Genomic DNA, 17503 nt, shown 5'->3' on the forward strand with positions numbered 1-17503 from the left:
TATTGTTTCATAGTTGGCGAAGTGTTTGTTAAGTTTGTTCAGCGATCCACCATAAGACAAACTATTTTCAAATAAACGAGTAATTGCTACTGATTGTGCCGACGTTGCCAAATTTGAGGGTTTATCGCGGTTTAACCTTTCCGTGTCAGTAGGGACATAAAGTTTTTATCTCCCGGAGAAAGCTCACATTGTTCTGTTTCCGGTTTCCACTGGTTCGTGCTCAAGCATATCACGGGAGCCATCGGTTCACGGCGATGCAATCACGAGGTTTCACACCACCGTGATCATCTCAGATTCCCTCGCCGGATAATTCTATTCCGCATTTATCTTGTGGATAGATTTATGTGTGCGATACCTCGTTTATTCGATTCAATTAAGTACAGAGGCTAGGGTTTACCGGAGATTTAAGGGGAGTGTGAATTCTGTTTATATGCCACTATATCATTTATGGCTGTTCCATTTGTTTTCTTTGTATAACCCTTTAGATGTATTCAGTGTTGTCTTTACTTTTATAGTCCGTTCATCTTTTGTCGTGTTGTGTATAGACATATTTATCTTTAAGCACCTAGTTATCTTCTTAAGGTAAAATACTCCATAACTACGGGATATGACTCGTACAAGTAGAATGCGGTTTGCGCAGCTTATTCAGTACAAACGTAGAAAGTGTAAATCTTAATGCAAATGATTGATCGCTCACACCTAATCTTTCTACTGGATATAAATCGCAAAACGGAATGTTAAAGAGATAACGTTCATTAGCCACGGAGATAATTTATATATGCATTTAAAGCAGATTAATCTGTGAAGTAAAAGTTTTCATACGATGACCTGGGCCCCGTATTATGAAACTTGGCGACGCAGGGTCCCGACACCGCTATCGCGTCATCTGTCGCGGCTTGAGTAGTTAATATTCGTTGTGCAGTTGCATATCTGACATCCAATGACAGTTTCACTGTACTACATCCTCTCGCGTATAGTTTTTATTTTCTTATGCAGTTGGGACCTGTATTATGAAAGCTGGCGACGAGGTGTCGCGAATTGAACTGTTATTGGCACGGCTCACGTACGACTTTGTCGCGCCGACGCGGACGCCCGACCGGTAGACGCATCTGATACGCGGCGTGTAGTGTGTATTCCGCCAATCATTTCGATTATTCATACTTTATAAAGAGCAATTAAAACGTTTATTTAAGTGATATCTTACATGTCCGTCCATAGACATTTTTTCCTCCAACGATCTTGGTAGAAAAATCTCATACAGTAGTTGCAAATTATCGATGGACTTGAATGACCACTGCTATTATGTGTGGAATTCTATTGAGTATTTATAAAGCACTACAAAAAGAGTGAGATATTTAATCAATGTGGAAACACTTAACATGTAAAGCCGATAAAAAACACATAAAACAATAACGCTCGTATATTATTTTTCTATTATTATTCACGACGTTATCTCTTTAACTATCCTAATTAAGAAAGTGGAGCCACAAATAAATAAAATTTTAATGTTTGTCCGTACGTGCATCGCCTGCACGATAGGACGGTACCAGGAGAACATAACTCATTTACAGCCCTTTGTCTGATTCGCCCCACGTATGCACCGGGGTGGTCCCACTAATGTGCGCCCACGATATGTGTCGTGATAATTACTTGTGACTCGAATATTGATTAGCCACGTTCGGTAAAAACTCATGATAAAGATCATTAGAAAATATCGCTAATGTCGTGGAGGGTTGTTATTAATGTGTTTGAATTCGCTTTACCGCTAGCTGAGGTTGTGCTGTTTTAATTGGTATAGCTGTGTGTTATGAGGTAGCATTAAATGCAAGAGATGACGGAAAAGTGAAGTCCCATGTGGGGCAAGGGGCAGATGCATTATACATCTGTTTCATTGATCGATTTTCTTTAGGGACAAGTAGGTGATCAGCCTTCTGTGTCCTACCAGACCGAGACCTTTTTTTTCTTCGTCTCCACCGGGAATCGAACCAAGGACCCCTCGGTGCTACTCTCAAGCGTCAACTGTACCAAGGAGGCGGTCAGTGACGGAAAAAGTAAGCCCATTTAGAATGCTAAAATTATAAATGGGCTAATTATACCTAGTATATATTATCCTCTAGAGTCTATATATTACATAAAATACATATTAAAAGCTTCGCAGATTCATAAAAGTATCTATTCAATTCGACTCTTTCTATATATGTATATCGTATTGTCATAAACGGTAGAGCTAATTAGTTTGCTATCATATTTGCTTTAAAACCGTTTTATTTATGGCTTATATACGAGTTTAAATTACTTCCCACAGTTAGCATATTTATATTAACATTGATGGATTGGCGGCCGCCGTTATCTATCGTTTACTGATAAATTTAAATTAATAGATTATAATCCGATTTTAGAACATGTTACTTTAATTAAAAATTTGGCGTCCCATATAACTTCGGACGGATGGATAGAATAAGAATAGTGTGTAAGTCTTTTAGAACTTTTCTTATTACTTAAATAACATGTCTCCTATTAAACAATATGCAAATAAAACTACAGGGTGCTTTTATAAAATCGTCACTCCGCGTCCTGTTTAATTACTCAAGGGAGCTAGCCTACAAATACGCTCTGTAATTTTAAAAGAAAAATACATAGAATATCCTGTATATATTATATAACAATTCGAACATATGTATTTAAAATGTATATGTGGAAGTTATGCCGTAAAGGGATATCATTCAGGAAGCCTGTGGCTTTATTGGCCACAGCACTGACTTTCAGTAGTTTATCTAGAGATTTATATTTAGATGTGATTTATATAACGTGATAAACCCTGTTTTGATTTAAAAATGAAAGTATAAAAGAAGTTTTTCTATTCTTAAATATAACTTTTAATTAAGTCTCGTGTTCTTATAAATAACTCTAGAACCCCAGTTTTTTTTCTCAAAGGACGACTTGTTAAGTTGTTACTGATAAAGTTTGAATATTCTTATCCCCTACATTTAATTAATGTTTTAATTACATAGAAAGTGAATAGATTGAAACATCGAGATATTTTTAGAAAACAAACGGTGCTATGTTATTATTTATTGATTAATAATTACATATTTAGAGAACTTCGTTGTATAAGAGTGTATATTCTTATTTTTTATGCTGGTTTTATCAGCATAAATGGATGGATGGATGGATGGACAATCAAACAGAATCTCAGAATAGTTCAATTAATTTGATCAATTCAGGAAAATAAAAACTAACATCAAATATAAAACTAACATCAAATATAATTCTATAATTTATTTCCTTTCAAATTCAATTTTACTATCAACACCAATCCGGCCCAGTAATAAGTTTAGGTATAGGGAAAATCGAAAACAGCCTCATTTAAAGCGAACAATGGTAAAATTTCACCGTACTCATTCAACAATGGCCACAAACATTGGAAATGATACAAAAACCAATCTTGTTTGTAATAGGAAACGCGAGAAAGTGCCCCCACAATTATCCCTCTCGTATCAACGCGTAGTGGAAAATAAAATTGCTTTTGTAAGCTGTGATCAGTGAAATGAGCCGATCACGCAATGCAAGATTCGAAGACGTAAAGAGGTTTCTAGTGGGCCCTCTTCACAATGGGCAGCGTTGGACCAACAAATGATCGTCAATGTTGCCATTACGGCGATTATGAATATACATTCCACATTGACTGCCGATCATAGACTTTTAGGCCTTCTACACTATCGTGATTGCCTCTACTCGCCCAACCCTGCCCATTGTGAAGACGGCCCGTTACGCGAGCATAGAACGTTTCCTTTGCCCTTTACTTTTTTTTTACGGCGCATGCGTAGAATATTTGGAGGGAAAGTAATGTAAACACGGTTGACATGACAACGGCTTTGTAGTCTGTGCAAAAAGCTCTCGTAGTTACAAGTTGGATGCGTTACGTAAACCTATTGACGATATTAGTGTTGATTTACAAGGTATGTGTGATGTTTGAATTTGTTATGTGTGTTTTATGTTAGTGGATAAGTTGGAGTGTTCGAGATTGTATCACGATTCTTGTTATGCGTTTCTTTGAAGTATTTGTGTGTTTTTAGCTATTGAGTGATAAATAAATATTAAATAATAATGCGCAGTCTGTTCTGTGATGTTAACTTATTTAATCTGATAGCAAATTTGTCAATAAAATGGCCAAACCGGTATTAATCGTTAGTCATATTAATTTATGGATGCTTTTGAAGATTTTACGTTAATTTTATTTCAAAAATCACATCAGTAACAATATCTCATCTATCAATCTTAGCCGGTCTTCACGTTCGTTGTAAAGTTATAAACGTAATAAATCGCGATTAAAATCCGTCAAAAAATCCTAAACAATACTTAACCCTAAACCGCGGCTAGTTCCAAACCCGTCCCGGACGCTAATTAACACATAATTGATTCCGCTTCGCTTATCCTAGCTATTGGACCGGTCGTACCGGCTGGACTGCGGCCCGTGTGTCAATTAGACCCTTTGGTAGGCTTTATAAGTGCCTAAATGGCCTTTCTACGCTTTTCTAAGGCAGCAGTGGATGGTTAAAGATAAATGATGAGAGATGGAAAAAAATAATTGTAAGATAGCAGTCGAAAGTGTAGTTCGATACAAAAATAGTAACCAAAATGTTGAGAAAATTCGTTTGGTTCATATTGAAATAATAATATAAAGTGTTGTGGAGTGCGTATTATTAGATTTATAACTAATTGTAAATGCGAAATAAAATACATTACAAAATGTATACACTCAGCTTAATTTAATGTAACTTTCTAAATTCTAATGATAATCGCTGGAAAATTATACGAGTTCAAAAATAAACGCAACCGCAATCCAGACTGAGAAATGTAGAAATTACTAGAATTCTAATGCAACATTGCATGAATGCATGGTGTGTAGAAAGTGTGTACACACCTTATAATTTCAAAAACTTATATATGAAGTAAATATAATCTGAATATGTAAGAGAAAATATTATGTTTTACATTAAAATCTGCGATACATTCTTGTTGCATTCATCGTAATTTTTCTTCATGTCTTTTACATTTAGAAACTTCGATAATAAATGCAGGGACCTTCGAGAATAGAAGACTATGTTTGTTCGTGAAAATAAAATTTATAGACGGTGAAATAAGGGGTGAAAATTTACATGGGTAACGGCTTTCGCGATAACGTGAAGTGCATACGACCGCGACCCCTCAGGGGTCCATATTATGCAAATTTATGAAACGTGAAATTTTGTTCTCAAGACGTTCTTTATACGTCAATTTGTAACATATTTAAGGAAGGTTCTAGATATGATATGAATTAAAAACCTCATTAATACTACAGGATTATCGAAGGCTCGTGTCCCAGCAGTGGCAGGGTGATGATCATGATGACGATGATGATGAATTAAGGATTAATTTAAGATATACTAATTATTTTTTTATCAATTCTTAGTACTTTTGCAGAAACAATATTTAGTCAACTTTTAGTCAATACGCGTCGCTATAAACAGTAAACACACACTTTTGAACAAAATATTTAAATCTTGTCCGCTTTTCGGTATAAAATCTAGTTTTATTATAGCGTTAAAGATAACGTTTAGCACATAATAAAGATGGGTGCATGACAGTTGATATATATTTGATCTGGCTGTGATATGTAAATACTGGTTGTGATTCAAATGGATCCAAGTCGGACATTAAAATGTGGAAATAGACACATTGTCAACAATATTGCTATCACTAGAGTTATGTAACTGCTTTTATGTTGTTTTTATTTGTTTATAGATGTTCAGGAAATATTTATGCAACAACTCTACCGAAGTTATGATCATATTAAAGCGAGTGTCAGGGTGAACAGAGTTGTTAAAAATATATGTACCAAAAGAAAGACTACCTATACAGAGAAAGATAAGGAAATGACTAAAAAAATCACGATTTTCATTAACTTGCTGTGCATAAACACATTGCACGTGTTATATAAATATGTTGTTGCATATAAATAGTCAATTTTAATGAAAAAATCTATTTTTAACCGTCCTTTTATGTTTAAATTTTTTATCAATGCCCGCTCTATGAACCATTATTCTGCTTGCACAAAGTATAACAAACGGTTCCAAATGCAATATTTTTCATGTTTTATTCATGTGTTTGTACGGTGAGGGATGTGGGTGTTTAGGCATGCAGTCCCTTTGGCAATGCTCTTTGTTTCAATGCAGTTGCTGAAATACATAATTACATAAGGGCTTGTAGCTTTTCTATAGTGCTGTGTATATAGAGAAAGGGTTTTGCTTATTAATATAATAATTATATTAATAAGCAAAACCCTATACCCTATAGAGTAATAATTATTATTACTCTATAGTGGTAATAGTTCATTGTTGTTTTAATAATTTGATGGTGTTATTCATTTCAGCTGAAATTTATATTCATGTAAATGAATTTTTAAAGCCTAACCCAGCTTAGGTTATTTGATATTTCTATAATATTTACTAAAAATATAATCAATAAGATAGATTTAATTTCAGTAGATTGAGCCTTGAGGTAATAAGAAACGTGTAGGTTACTCGAAAATGCAATTTCATTTGCATTTTATTTAAAACTGCATATTTAAACATTATTTAAATCCGCCACGACATATGTTTTTACGTAATTTAAATTTAAAATTTACACATTACGAGATGTTTTAGTAATGATAAATCTTAATTTACGACGTGAGATAAGTAGGTAAGGTGCGTCGGGGTAACATCGTAAAAGGGTAAAGTACGAAAATTCTCATTTACCTGAGATTTCGGCAAATAGTTTTACTTATGACAACCTAGCGGTGAAGGACAACTCATGCCGTCCCCCATCTCACACTGCCTCGAGCGTTCTAACCGTGTGGTTGTGTGTGAAATGCATTTTTTGCCAACTGTCATTTTCGACGAAATTTTGAAGATTTTCGATCTTTACCCATCATCTGTAACTTTCCTCTCAGGTGAGATATTTATATGTTTTATACTTGTAATTGTTTATTATTACGTTATTAGTGATAACAAAGCAGTAGATAGTTCATAAATAGTGCCATTTCGGACATTTTTGTATTTTCGATCTTTACCAATCGTTTTGATATGAGGTAAGTTCGGAATACTATTCATTCGAACTTGCCCCGTTTCAAACGCTCATATAAAAAAGCAGGGGTTCTCAACTTGGGTCATATATTATATCGTTTTAAGTTTGACATAACAAATTAAAATGATAAAACATTAATATCATTGAGATTATTTCTGTTTATGTAATTAAAAGGCTGTGGATATTTTAGGACGTAAATATTATAGAAAATCGCTTCGTGCCACCAATTACACTCAGGAAGATTTAAATGCTGCCAATATGCTGCTGCAAAACATTACAGAATACCAGTATCGACACTCACACTATCACAATGACAGGATTAAACTCAAACTCAAACATTTATTTATTCAATTAGACTACTTTTAGTAGCACTTTCGAATCGTCATTACATAAGTATTTTTAACATTTACCACCGATTCGGATAGCAGTATCTATGGAGAAGAACCGGCAAGAAACTCCATAGTTGCTTTTTTAAAATCATGTCAATATTACATAATCTGTAACTTATATCTAACTACATAATCTATACTAATATTATAAAGCTGAAGAGTTTGTTTGTTTGTTTGAACGCGCTAATCTCGGGAACTACTGGTCCGAATTGAAAAATTCTTTCGGTGTTAGATAGCCCATTTATCGAGGAAGGTTATAGGCAACACTAATTTAGGATAATATATTTCATCACGCTACGGGCAACAGGAGTGGAGCAACGGGGGTGAAACCGCGCGGAGCAGCTAGTATATCATAATATTATGCCAAAGAATTAAAGGTAAAACCCTGGGTAGACCAACCGCCATTCCTATCGAAATAGAATTCAGATTAGCCAATGCTCTAATAATACTGGAAAAATGGGGTTTTGGTCTCTCCAGGATCGAAATAATAAACCTCGTCGAAGAATTTATCAAACTGAATGGAATCGCTACACCGTTTAAGAATGGGAGGCCGGGATCGGACTGGCTGTATAATTTTCGCAAACGCCATGACCTTTCTATAAAAAAAACCACAGCCTATAGAACATGTCAGACGCCAAATGACTGATCCTTTTATCATTGAAGAATATTTTAATTTACTAGAAAAGGTATTGCTGGACCTTGATTTAGTAAACAGACCTAGCCAAGTATGGAACCTAGATCCATCAAAGACTAAGGTAGTTGGAAAAATGGGAAAAGCTTCCTCACGCACCACATTTGGCACAGGAAAAGAAAATATAACAGTGTTGGCTGCAGTTAACGCTAATGGAGCAAAGTTAACGCCACTCATTGTTTTTAAAGGTAAATAATATGTTTGGAATCAGTGGATACCGGACGTAAAAAATGAATACGGTTTTGAATAAGCATATGCTGCTAGTAAAAAAGGGTATCTTTCTGTAAGTGTATTGTTCAATTATTATTGTTTGATTATTTATTAAAAATATAAATTGTATCCAAATTTTGTTTCCATTCATTTCCTAGTTATGATAACTACTATGTCAATATTTAGACGTAGATCATCGGCAAGGGACAATGGATAGTAATGTACTTGCACAACTACCTATTATGATATTAAAACGGTTGAGAACCTCTGTCTGAATTTGGTAGATGTGGGGAAAGACCGGATTATAAAATTCATTATTTTACAATATTTAATACTTTTTTTACTTTAAAATACTTTGATAAAGAAACTCGTATACTTTTACATGCTTTACACAATTTGTCAGAGAATCCGAGGAGATAAAACGAAAATTTAAAAAAATACCACCAATTGCCGGTCTTCCCCCCTACATTACGATCTTAACCCGTTTTCATTATTTTCGTTTGTGTGTACATTTTTATTAATATTTATATTAATATATAAGAATAATGATTTTCAGTCTGGTGCAAAGTAAAGTACAATCTGTTGGTTCTATTGAAAGTTTTATAATTTTCTGCTACATTATGTGCTTCGGATCTATATAGATGCTTAAAAAAATATACCTCATCTCATCAAAATCTCGTTCGATGTTGCCCCGATCCACCTTAATTTAATTTTTAATCGTAAGTAATCAAAGTTCATAATAAATGACTATAAAATACTTAATTACATCCTTCAACGGTACAGAACGTAATTTACGTAAATGCGAACAGATGGTTCGCCTCGATGAATAATACACAATAAGTTGAATAACGGTAGTTGTAGATAATATTTTAAACAAAAGGTTATTTTTTAAGGCACTGACGCGTGCAGACGCTACGTCGCCGGTTTGGCGCGCTTTTCGCTACGATAGTACGTATGCTTCGCTTGATCTAGTTCCACGTGGAACGCATAGATGGCGCTGTTACAAATTTAAAGACATTACGTTATCCTAGCTTTATAAAGTTTACTTTTTATTGAGAACTAGAAAAATGCAAACGCTCTTCAAAAAAAAAAAAAAAAATAATTTGCAATTGCCAGCATTATGTATTTATCTAGTAAATAAATCGATAATGTATATTTAATATTTATCTATTATAGTTTATCCAGGTCAATTATGGGCGATTTTCACAATAATATTGGAAGAGCCATATAATTTTTAAACTTTGACCCAAAATACTGTCTGGTTGTATACAATTAAGTTGTTTATCTGAGGATCATTCCTCTTCTGATTCACCTTAAATGAGTCTGGAGTCTAGACTGACGTTATTATTTGTTTCTAGATTGGCGCGCCCCGATGACGGACGAGTCGGAGGCGGCGCGGCGGGGGCGCGGGGTGCCGCCGGCGCCGCCGCCCCGCCCGAGCGTCCGCCCCGAACCGAAGCCCCGTTCAGCCCCACCTCGGCTCATAAGACCGTCAGAACACCTGGCGATAGTCGAGAAAGCAATGGCAGAGAAGGCCATGGCGAGGCCCATGGGTGACAGGCCGATGGAGCGCCGGCCTCCGCCCCTAATGCCGGCGGTGACGGTGCTGCACGGGCCGAGGCCGGCGCCGCCGCCGCCACCACCAGCTCCCAGGCCGTTCATACCGCCCACGAGAATGCCAGCTCCTGCTCATCCTGTTGTTATGAGGCTGCCGCAACCACCGAGAAATCCTCAGGTAAGTTCTTTAAGTAAACTAAAGTACTAGTAGTTATAAAACACGTTGTTTGTATAGTTTCCTAAAATTAATGATAATTAGACATCGGATTATATGCATTTGCATATTTGCATATGCAAATGCATAAAACTCTCTAATTACGGCGTTAGTGCATATTTTAGCCTTTTTCCCCAATCGTGCATATTTCGTGCATAAATCGTTAAGTAGCGGGAGTTTTGATCGGTCGACTAACCTTTATTAGCCAATCAGAACGCTCAGCGAGTAAACACTAAAACACGGGTTAACACGGGCTAAAAACGTAAAACACGGGTTGAATTCCAAAAAAGGGCTAGATTTAGCCCGGAAAGGTCTAAGGTGGCAACACTGGGCTCGCGGGTGACAAACGTCACAAATTTGCGCTCGAAAATTTGGTAAAAATGCTTAATTGTATATTGGCACAAAAACTATACTCAATAGTCAATTTCAAGAAAATTTCAATGTTTTTGTACAATTTTTGATTTAAATATATAAAAACAATAAAGGTTTTTTTGATTTATATGTGCATATTTTAGGCATATCAGTCGTTTTTAGTGCATATTTCGGCCTTTTTTAGTGCATATTTGCATGCATATTTTGGCATTTTGTTAGTGCATATAATCCGATGTCTAATGATAATATATCTAATTACCTAGTGAATAGTGATAACATAACATTAGGTAAATAAAAATTCGTCATTTATTAAGTTGGATACTTGCCTAGCTTTAAATTATTCGTAAAAACATTCTATGCTAAAATTCCTTGCAAATTAATCATGCCTTTTTTCCTTCGTTATAACAAGAATTAAGTAGGATCCATTTCATTTTAATCACGTTTTAATTAAGGGCATCATGTTTTAATAATTTCAATTAGAAAGCCGGTGAGAACCTTGTTTCAAGTTTTTCCTTTATCTCAGGCATTCCGTAGTAAACCGTAACTAACTGTGAAGCTGCGTGAGGTCTTGTAGCGCAGCATGATACACTTTTTTCCACTAAATCCTCTTCGTTTGTAAGGATCCGGTTGAGTAACGGACTTCTCTGGGTTACATCTTGGATTAAATTCCATTGAATTCCATTTTTAAAGAAGTTCAGCGCAAATGCCTAAAATGTGTTACATTTTTTTCTGGAGAATGGGATCAATGTATTATGATAACTTAGAGTGAACAGCTCAACATAAAACATTCACTTATTGCATATCGATATATTCCAATTAACTATAAATGTTACAATTCGTGATACAAAGGATATTGCCAAAGTCAGTACCGAGAAAAGACAAACAATAAGTTTGTTTTGATTGCGACAGCAGTGGGCGACACTTTCCATACGCGATCGTGTTAGCGATAGTCGGAACGATGATGCAGCGATTCGTGTATCGATGCGAAAGTGATAGCCCGTGAGTCACAATGATATATGATGGCGCCAAATCCTTGTGTGCAATCGTGATGCTTTGACTCATGCGGTGTTGTAACTCTATAGAGCAGTTCATTCACAACTTCCCATTCCTCGTTTTATTAATCCGTACGAGTATATTTATGATATCATTCAGAATTTTGAACGTATTATTTCTGACTATAAAGTTACAAGTACAATTACGTGATGCCGTAGCAACCATTAACTGCTGAAATTGTGAAGCCTAGTAGAAGTATTAAAGCTCAAATGCCATTTATAATACTCTTGTCAACATTGACTTTATATTTTGAAAACTTTGCTTGAGCAACAAGTAAGCGTGAACGCTATAAAAAGAGAGTATCGAATCGATGAAGTCAACCGCAAATCGTATCATTAAGAGCAATAAACTGATGCAATTCTGTGACCTACATTAAGGGCTTAAGTTCGTTAGTCCTAACAAGCGGGGAAGGTCCTTGGCCTAAAAAGTAAAAACACGCGGAATCAGCTGCCGGCTGCCGACATGCTCAGGAATGCCTTTGAACGAGATCCGACGAGTGAATAGAGCGGTCAAATGTCGCTTGCGAGGTATTTGCGTGAGATTCGTTAAATGGTTTTAATGTTTATGTGAGAATAAGAACATCATCTATTTTGTTTAAAGACTATGCAGTGATGTAAGAGGCTTTAAATGAAGCTGTCAAAAAATCTGATAGGGTACCAAATAGTTTTGGAATATTATCTTTTTATAAATTTGTACATGAAATATACAAATTGAAATTATTTATCATTCCGATAAACAAAGCTTTATTAATAACTATCACACTTAGAATTCTTTCAACACATCGTATTTTTAATATGTAACCAGTTCCATCACGTCTATAACGAATAGAGAGCGCTATCGTTTAAATAATGACGGTAGTTATCTCATATCGGAGTATTCAATTAGAATGCGACCTACAAAAGGGCTGTCAGTCGGTTTGTTTAGCATGATCGAGTGAATATTCGACAAGCTATCGAGTAATGTATCGTTTGTGCTTTTATTGCTTGCGATTGTCGAACGCTAAATGGCGCTCCAACACGAGATCGTAACGGTAGTGCAACGGTATGTGGATTTTATCGGAAACACGATTGCTACTTACGTTTTATTTGTGGGTTGTGTTTGTTTTGTTTACATGATGTTGTTACGATTATTGAATTGATGTTTGTGAAAGCAGTACAGGAATTTAATTTAAAAATTAACCATTAATTTAATTAAAGCCGAGCACACATGTCAGAAATGAAACTTCTTTGGTAAGATTCTAAGATACAGATATAAAATGGTCGCCTTACTCCATGGCGTGATGGTATTACCATGACGCGATGTTTCACTTCAAAAAAGTTCGTAGTGAGTGTTTTAAATTATCGTCATATGAATGAGATGGAGTCAAAAGGTCTGAGTGAAATAGGAATGTGTTTATGGTGATGGATGAAATCCACCCACCAAATATATCGCACTAATCATTTATTTGTGTGTACATACTTGCAATTAAGCTGAAAAGTAACAAATTTAAATGCTTTAAGTAAATATATATTCTCTATACATATTGATGCCTTGCTAAAACTATCGACACTGAAACGATCAAACTCATTGGCCGAGTCTTAATAGCTAAAATATGCAATATATTTTTCTTCTATATTTAAAAAAATATAGAGTAAGTACTTATAACTATTGGTATAATATTTTGATAGCTAGAATAGTCTATCATAGTCCTGTTCTGGCAAAAAAAAAACTTATAAAATAATAACAATTTTGTAAGAATAATATGAATTAATAATTTTATCGCTTATCGCTAAAGCTGTGATCTCTCATCTCAGTCTAAGATCAGTCGCGTGGGAGATACACAGAGTTATGACACGCACTCTAAATAATGAAAAATTATACAATACACTTAAAGGATTTGAATTAATTGCGTAGGCTGATGCTGCGGTATTTGAAAAATATTTTCCGTTACGGGATTATGAATAAGTAGGTAGTCGTAGAGATTGTATTTAGAAAATGTCGCAAGTATTTTTTGATTACACATAGTCTTATGTATATTTTAGTTAAATGTCTCTAACTTGTTGTGCCTTATCGGTTATAATAATTATCTGCAATTTTAAAATAATTGACAACGTTCGTTGTTTTTCTTTTATAATAAACTAGCGGTCCGCCCCGGCTTCGCCCGTGGTACATATTAACGTTTTCTCTACATAAGAACCATCCTCGTACTTCAAGGAATATAATAAAAAAAGAATTATCGAAATCTGTTCAGCCGTTCTCGAGTTATGGAATTACAACGAAAAGTGGCATTGATTTTTATATATTAGAAGATATGTTGTACCTACCTACCTTATTTTAACTGTGCGTAAAGAATGAACTTTACCGACTTGCACGAAAGTGTAGCCACGATAGCGTATATTTAACAACCAATAATCTATTACATTATTCCAATTTCCAAGTCAAACCACAACTACAATTGGTTGATAAATAGGTTGTGAGTCTCATATTATCACAATACGAGTCCTTATTCGTAGTTAATTTAATGATTGATCGCTGAGACCGATGCATAAATCGACTGTTTATATTCAGCAGTTAGATCAATATTTATCGACGGTTTATTGTATTTGTGAGTGCATTAGCCTTTTAATAGCCTATGTAGAAAAGCAGTTACGCCTACACTGCTTTAATATTAATGATATTAATAATGTTCAGTGTAATGTGTATCTGTGAATCGTATTAGCGTAGGTCATGTCGGGTTAAAAGCCTTGGATCACCCGGGGTGAGTGAAAAGTTACCGTTGCGTTTTTATTTTCATTATCACGTATTTAACGTGATAGCGAGAATTACTGTGATATTGATATCGTTGTTCGTTGTTATTAATAACTTATATTTATATATAGATTTTTATGTATTTATTTTTTTCTGTTTTTAGTGCACTTTGCCCTGTTTTTTATTACTTTTGCACTGCGTCTTCTTGTCCACCAGGTTGTCTGGAAGAGATCGCTGTCTGAGACTGTTGTGCTCTTTTATTAACAATGTATTGTGTCCTTACTTGTACTTTTCTCTGTGGTGCACAATAAAGTATTTTTGTTGTTGTTGTTGTTGTTCATTTGATGGCGTAATAAACATTGCATAGTCTTAAAGAAATAATACTAACTAAGGGAGAAGAAGGCTGATCATGATGATGAATACTTAATTGTTTTAATAGTTTTCTCTACACAACCTATAATTTTACAAGACAAAGCTTTAAAAAATATGATATAGGTACGTACATAATTTTATCGTTACGCTTTTCAATTAAAAACGTCCGGTCATAAAACACTGAAATTAATTTATCTTCTTACATCCTATTGTAGTTATTGTAGGCTATAAGATAACAGAACATCGACACGAGTTGGAAAGTGAACCGAAAGCTGTGCAATTGAAAAATAGCTTATTACAGCCGCCCAATGAACACGTAGAAAGTGGAGATCTTGAGCCCTTCGCTGTTCCCAACCTCTATCTACATCTATTTTACAATTATAAAGAGCTGGTATGTTTATATAGACGCAGTCTGGGCAAGATGATTTGAAATTCTATCATGGAAGATTATGTTTTGTATCTTTATCAATGGTTACGTCAGTTATTTAATCTTTTATGTTATGTCAATTGAAGAACATATAAATATTGTTACTAGGTACTATTTATATCAACAAAAAATATATTAACAATAACCACTAAAAAAAAGGTAAATAAAAGCTAGCATCATTTATTACGTTTTGATGGTAATAACGTAATGAGTTAAGTATTCAATCTAATCCAATATTCAGACTTTAATAATCTTCAAAAAATGGAGCATTTTTGCATCACAAACTCACAAGTGTTAGGAAATTCTGATCAAATTTAAACAAGTGTTAAGATCACTTACTCACAACTGTATTAGGAAATTCTGTATATTATGTTTTTATCTCAAATCAGATATTCCATTAACCTAGCAACGCGAAGGCGTGCAAACCCACGTTTCATCAACAATGTTACAGCCCTTTATTATATTATCACCTCGGGATCGCGTGCGCATCTTGAGAGCTCGTTTAAATGCAGATATATTAATTGTTAAACTGACCCACTTCTTTGGTATAACCGGCTTTAGGCTTGGAACTGTTTATTACTATTTTTGTTTACGTTATAAGTATGTATTTGTTATATATTTGAGTACAATAGATGACTTAGTATGCTATTAGTCTGTGTATTATGTTATTTTATTAATCATGTAAAAGCGTCCGATATTGATTGACTGTACTCGAACATTAATGAATTAACAATTTGGATTTATAAATAGGTATCAAATATACCATTATTTAAAATCGTAGAACATTAAATCATTTAGGTAACAATGCAGAAGGAGTGTGGCATCCACAAGTAGGTATTAAATATTATGTTACGATGAAAAGGTTTCATTTGTTTTTTTTTTATATAAGAGCAAAACAAAAGCAATGGTATCTAGGTAATAGGTAATACCATAAAACATGCAGCTCTGACGTTACAAACATGTTAAAATGTTCTATATATGGCCCTAAATCGTAGTTACACCTAATCTGTATTCCATCCATATGCTTTATTGCCTCAGATGTTTAACACACTTGTATTGCCAACGTGATTATAATATACCAATCGTGTTTTGTTTGTTAAGTTGCACGTAATATAACTATCCACTTCTGGAGATATAGAAGTAAGGCTATCTTTGATACATCTCTTGTAAGTTCTATGTGTAAACTCTTGCTATACAAGAAACTCATCATCAGCGACACTCAGTATAAAATATCCAACTTTTTGCTATTGACTTGCGTATTTGTGATCTTTTTGGGCCCTCTTCACAATCGAGAGCGTTGGCCCAACAAATGATCGTCAATGTTTGCTGCCATTACGGCGATTACGAATAAACATCTACAATAACGGTCGATCACAGACATTTAGGCCCTCTACACTTTCGTGATTGCTTCTACGTCTTACGTTTCTGATAGAATGTTCACAATGCTTAATAACGTAAGCAGCAATTCAAAATAATAATATAGTGTAAAGCTCGTAAATTCTTATATTCTGTAAAATCGCGTGTCTTGTAAGTTGTAACTAAACATGATTAGAAACTCAATATCGGTGTTAGACGGTAAGTATTTGAGCTCAATAGATCTTATTAAGGAAGAACTCGCTGGAGTCAATGTATCAGCTTACATGGATGCATGAAGTGTGCTTTTGTTAATTGCCTCGAGTGCTCCTTTGAGTGTTTTTAATATATCATGAGCGTAAGGCTTAGATATAGCTTAATGATTTTTTCATTTTTGTTTATAAAGACACACATAGTTTTCGTTTTTATTTGGGCATTGGTGCATTCAATTGATGCATAAACAAAATCTTTTTAAATCAAAGTCCGTTTAGCTCTCCTTCTCTGATAGATTAGCTCTTCTATAGTCCCCTGATTCTTTCACTTATCGATGTATGTTGTTTTCTTTTATTTTCGTATATCGAATAATTTATTTTATTTTCAAGGCATTATTATCATTCACTTGAATTCTATAATCTTTGCGCCAACTGCACAATCCATCGATACAATTTTGGCTACTCGCTTACGTGATTTTCGATACCCATTCTCCGAGTGCATGCGTGTTTAGATAAAATCTTGTATTGATTTAACGAGCAGAACAAAGTCTGCTACTTTCAGTTGTCACCGCGGTCCGCCCACGGGCGACCAAAGCGCCCTTAATAACCTGATTGACAGGAGACAGTGTGCGCGGTTGCATTGTCTTACGGGAATCTAGTGAGAATTGGTTTTCGTGTAAGATTAATAATAGAGTTTAGAATGTGTGAATGTGTCTTGATTCTGGTAGCAATATGTATAGGTATGGTTTTTTGTTATTTATTTTGTTGAAAGAAATAAAGTTACTTCTTTATCGCAAATTAATGCGTTGGTACCTACAC

General features: G+C 34.7%; 1 protein-coding gene across 12 annotated transcripts in view; it reads left to right on the forward strand.

Moving 5' to 3' along the window:
* The window catches only part of LOC123691150 (rho GTPase-activating protein 21), a 296813-nt gene that overhangs the window by 58160 nt on the left and 221150 nt on the right, over positions 1-17503 (forward strand). For all 12 annotated transcript variants that reach the window (XM_045635405.1, XM_045635399.1, XM_045635400.1 and 9 more), the window contains one exon: positions 9756-10132. In XM_045635405.1, coding sequence (XP_045491361.1) covers positions 9770-10132 — 363 coding nt within the window. In that variant the 5' untranslated portion in view covers positions 9756-9769. The remainder of the gene's footprint in view (positions 1-9755; positions 10133-17503) is intronic.

The sequence above is a fragment of the Colias croceus genome, chromosome 4, assembly GCF_905220415.1.
Source record: "Colias croceus chromosome 4, ilColCroc2.1".
NCBI lineage: Eukaryota > Metazoa > Arthropoda > Insecta > Lepidoptera > Pieridae > Colias > Colias croceus.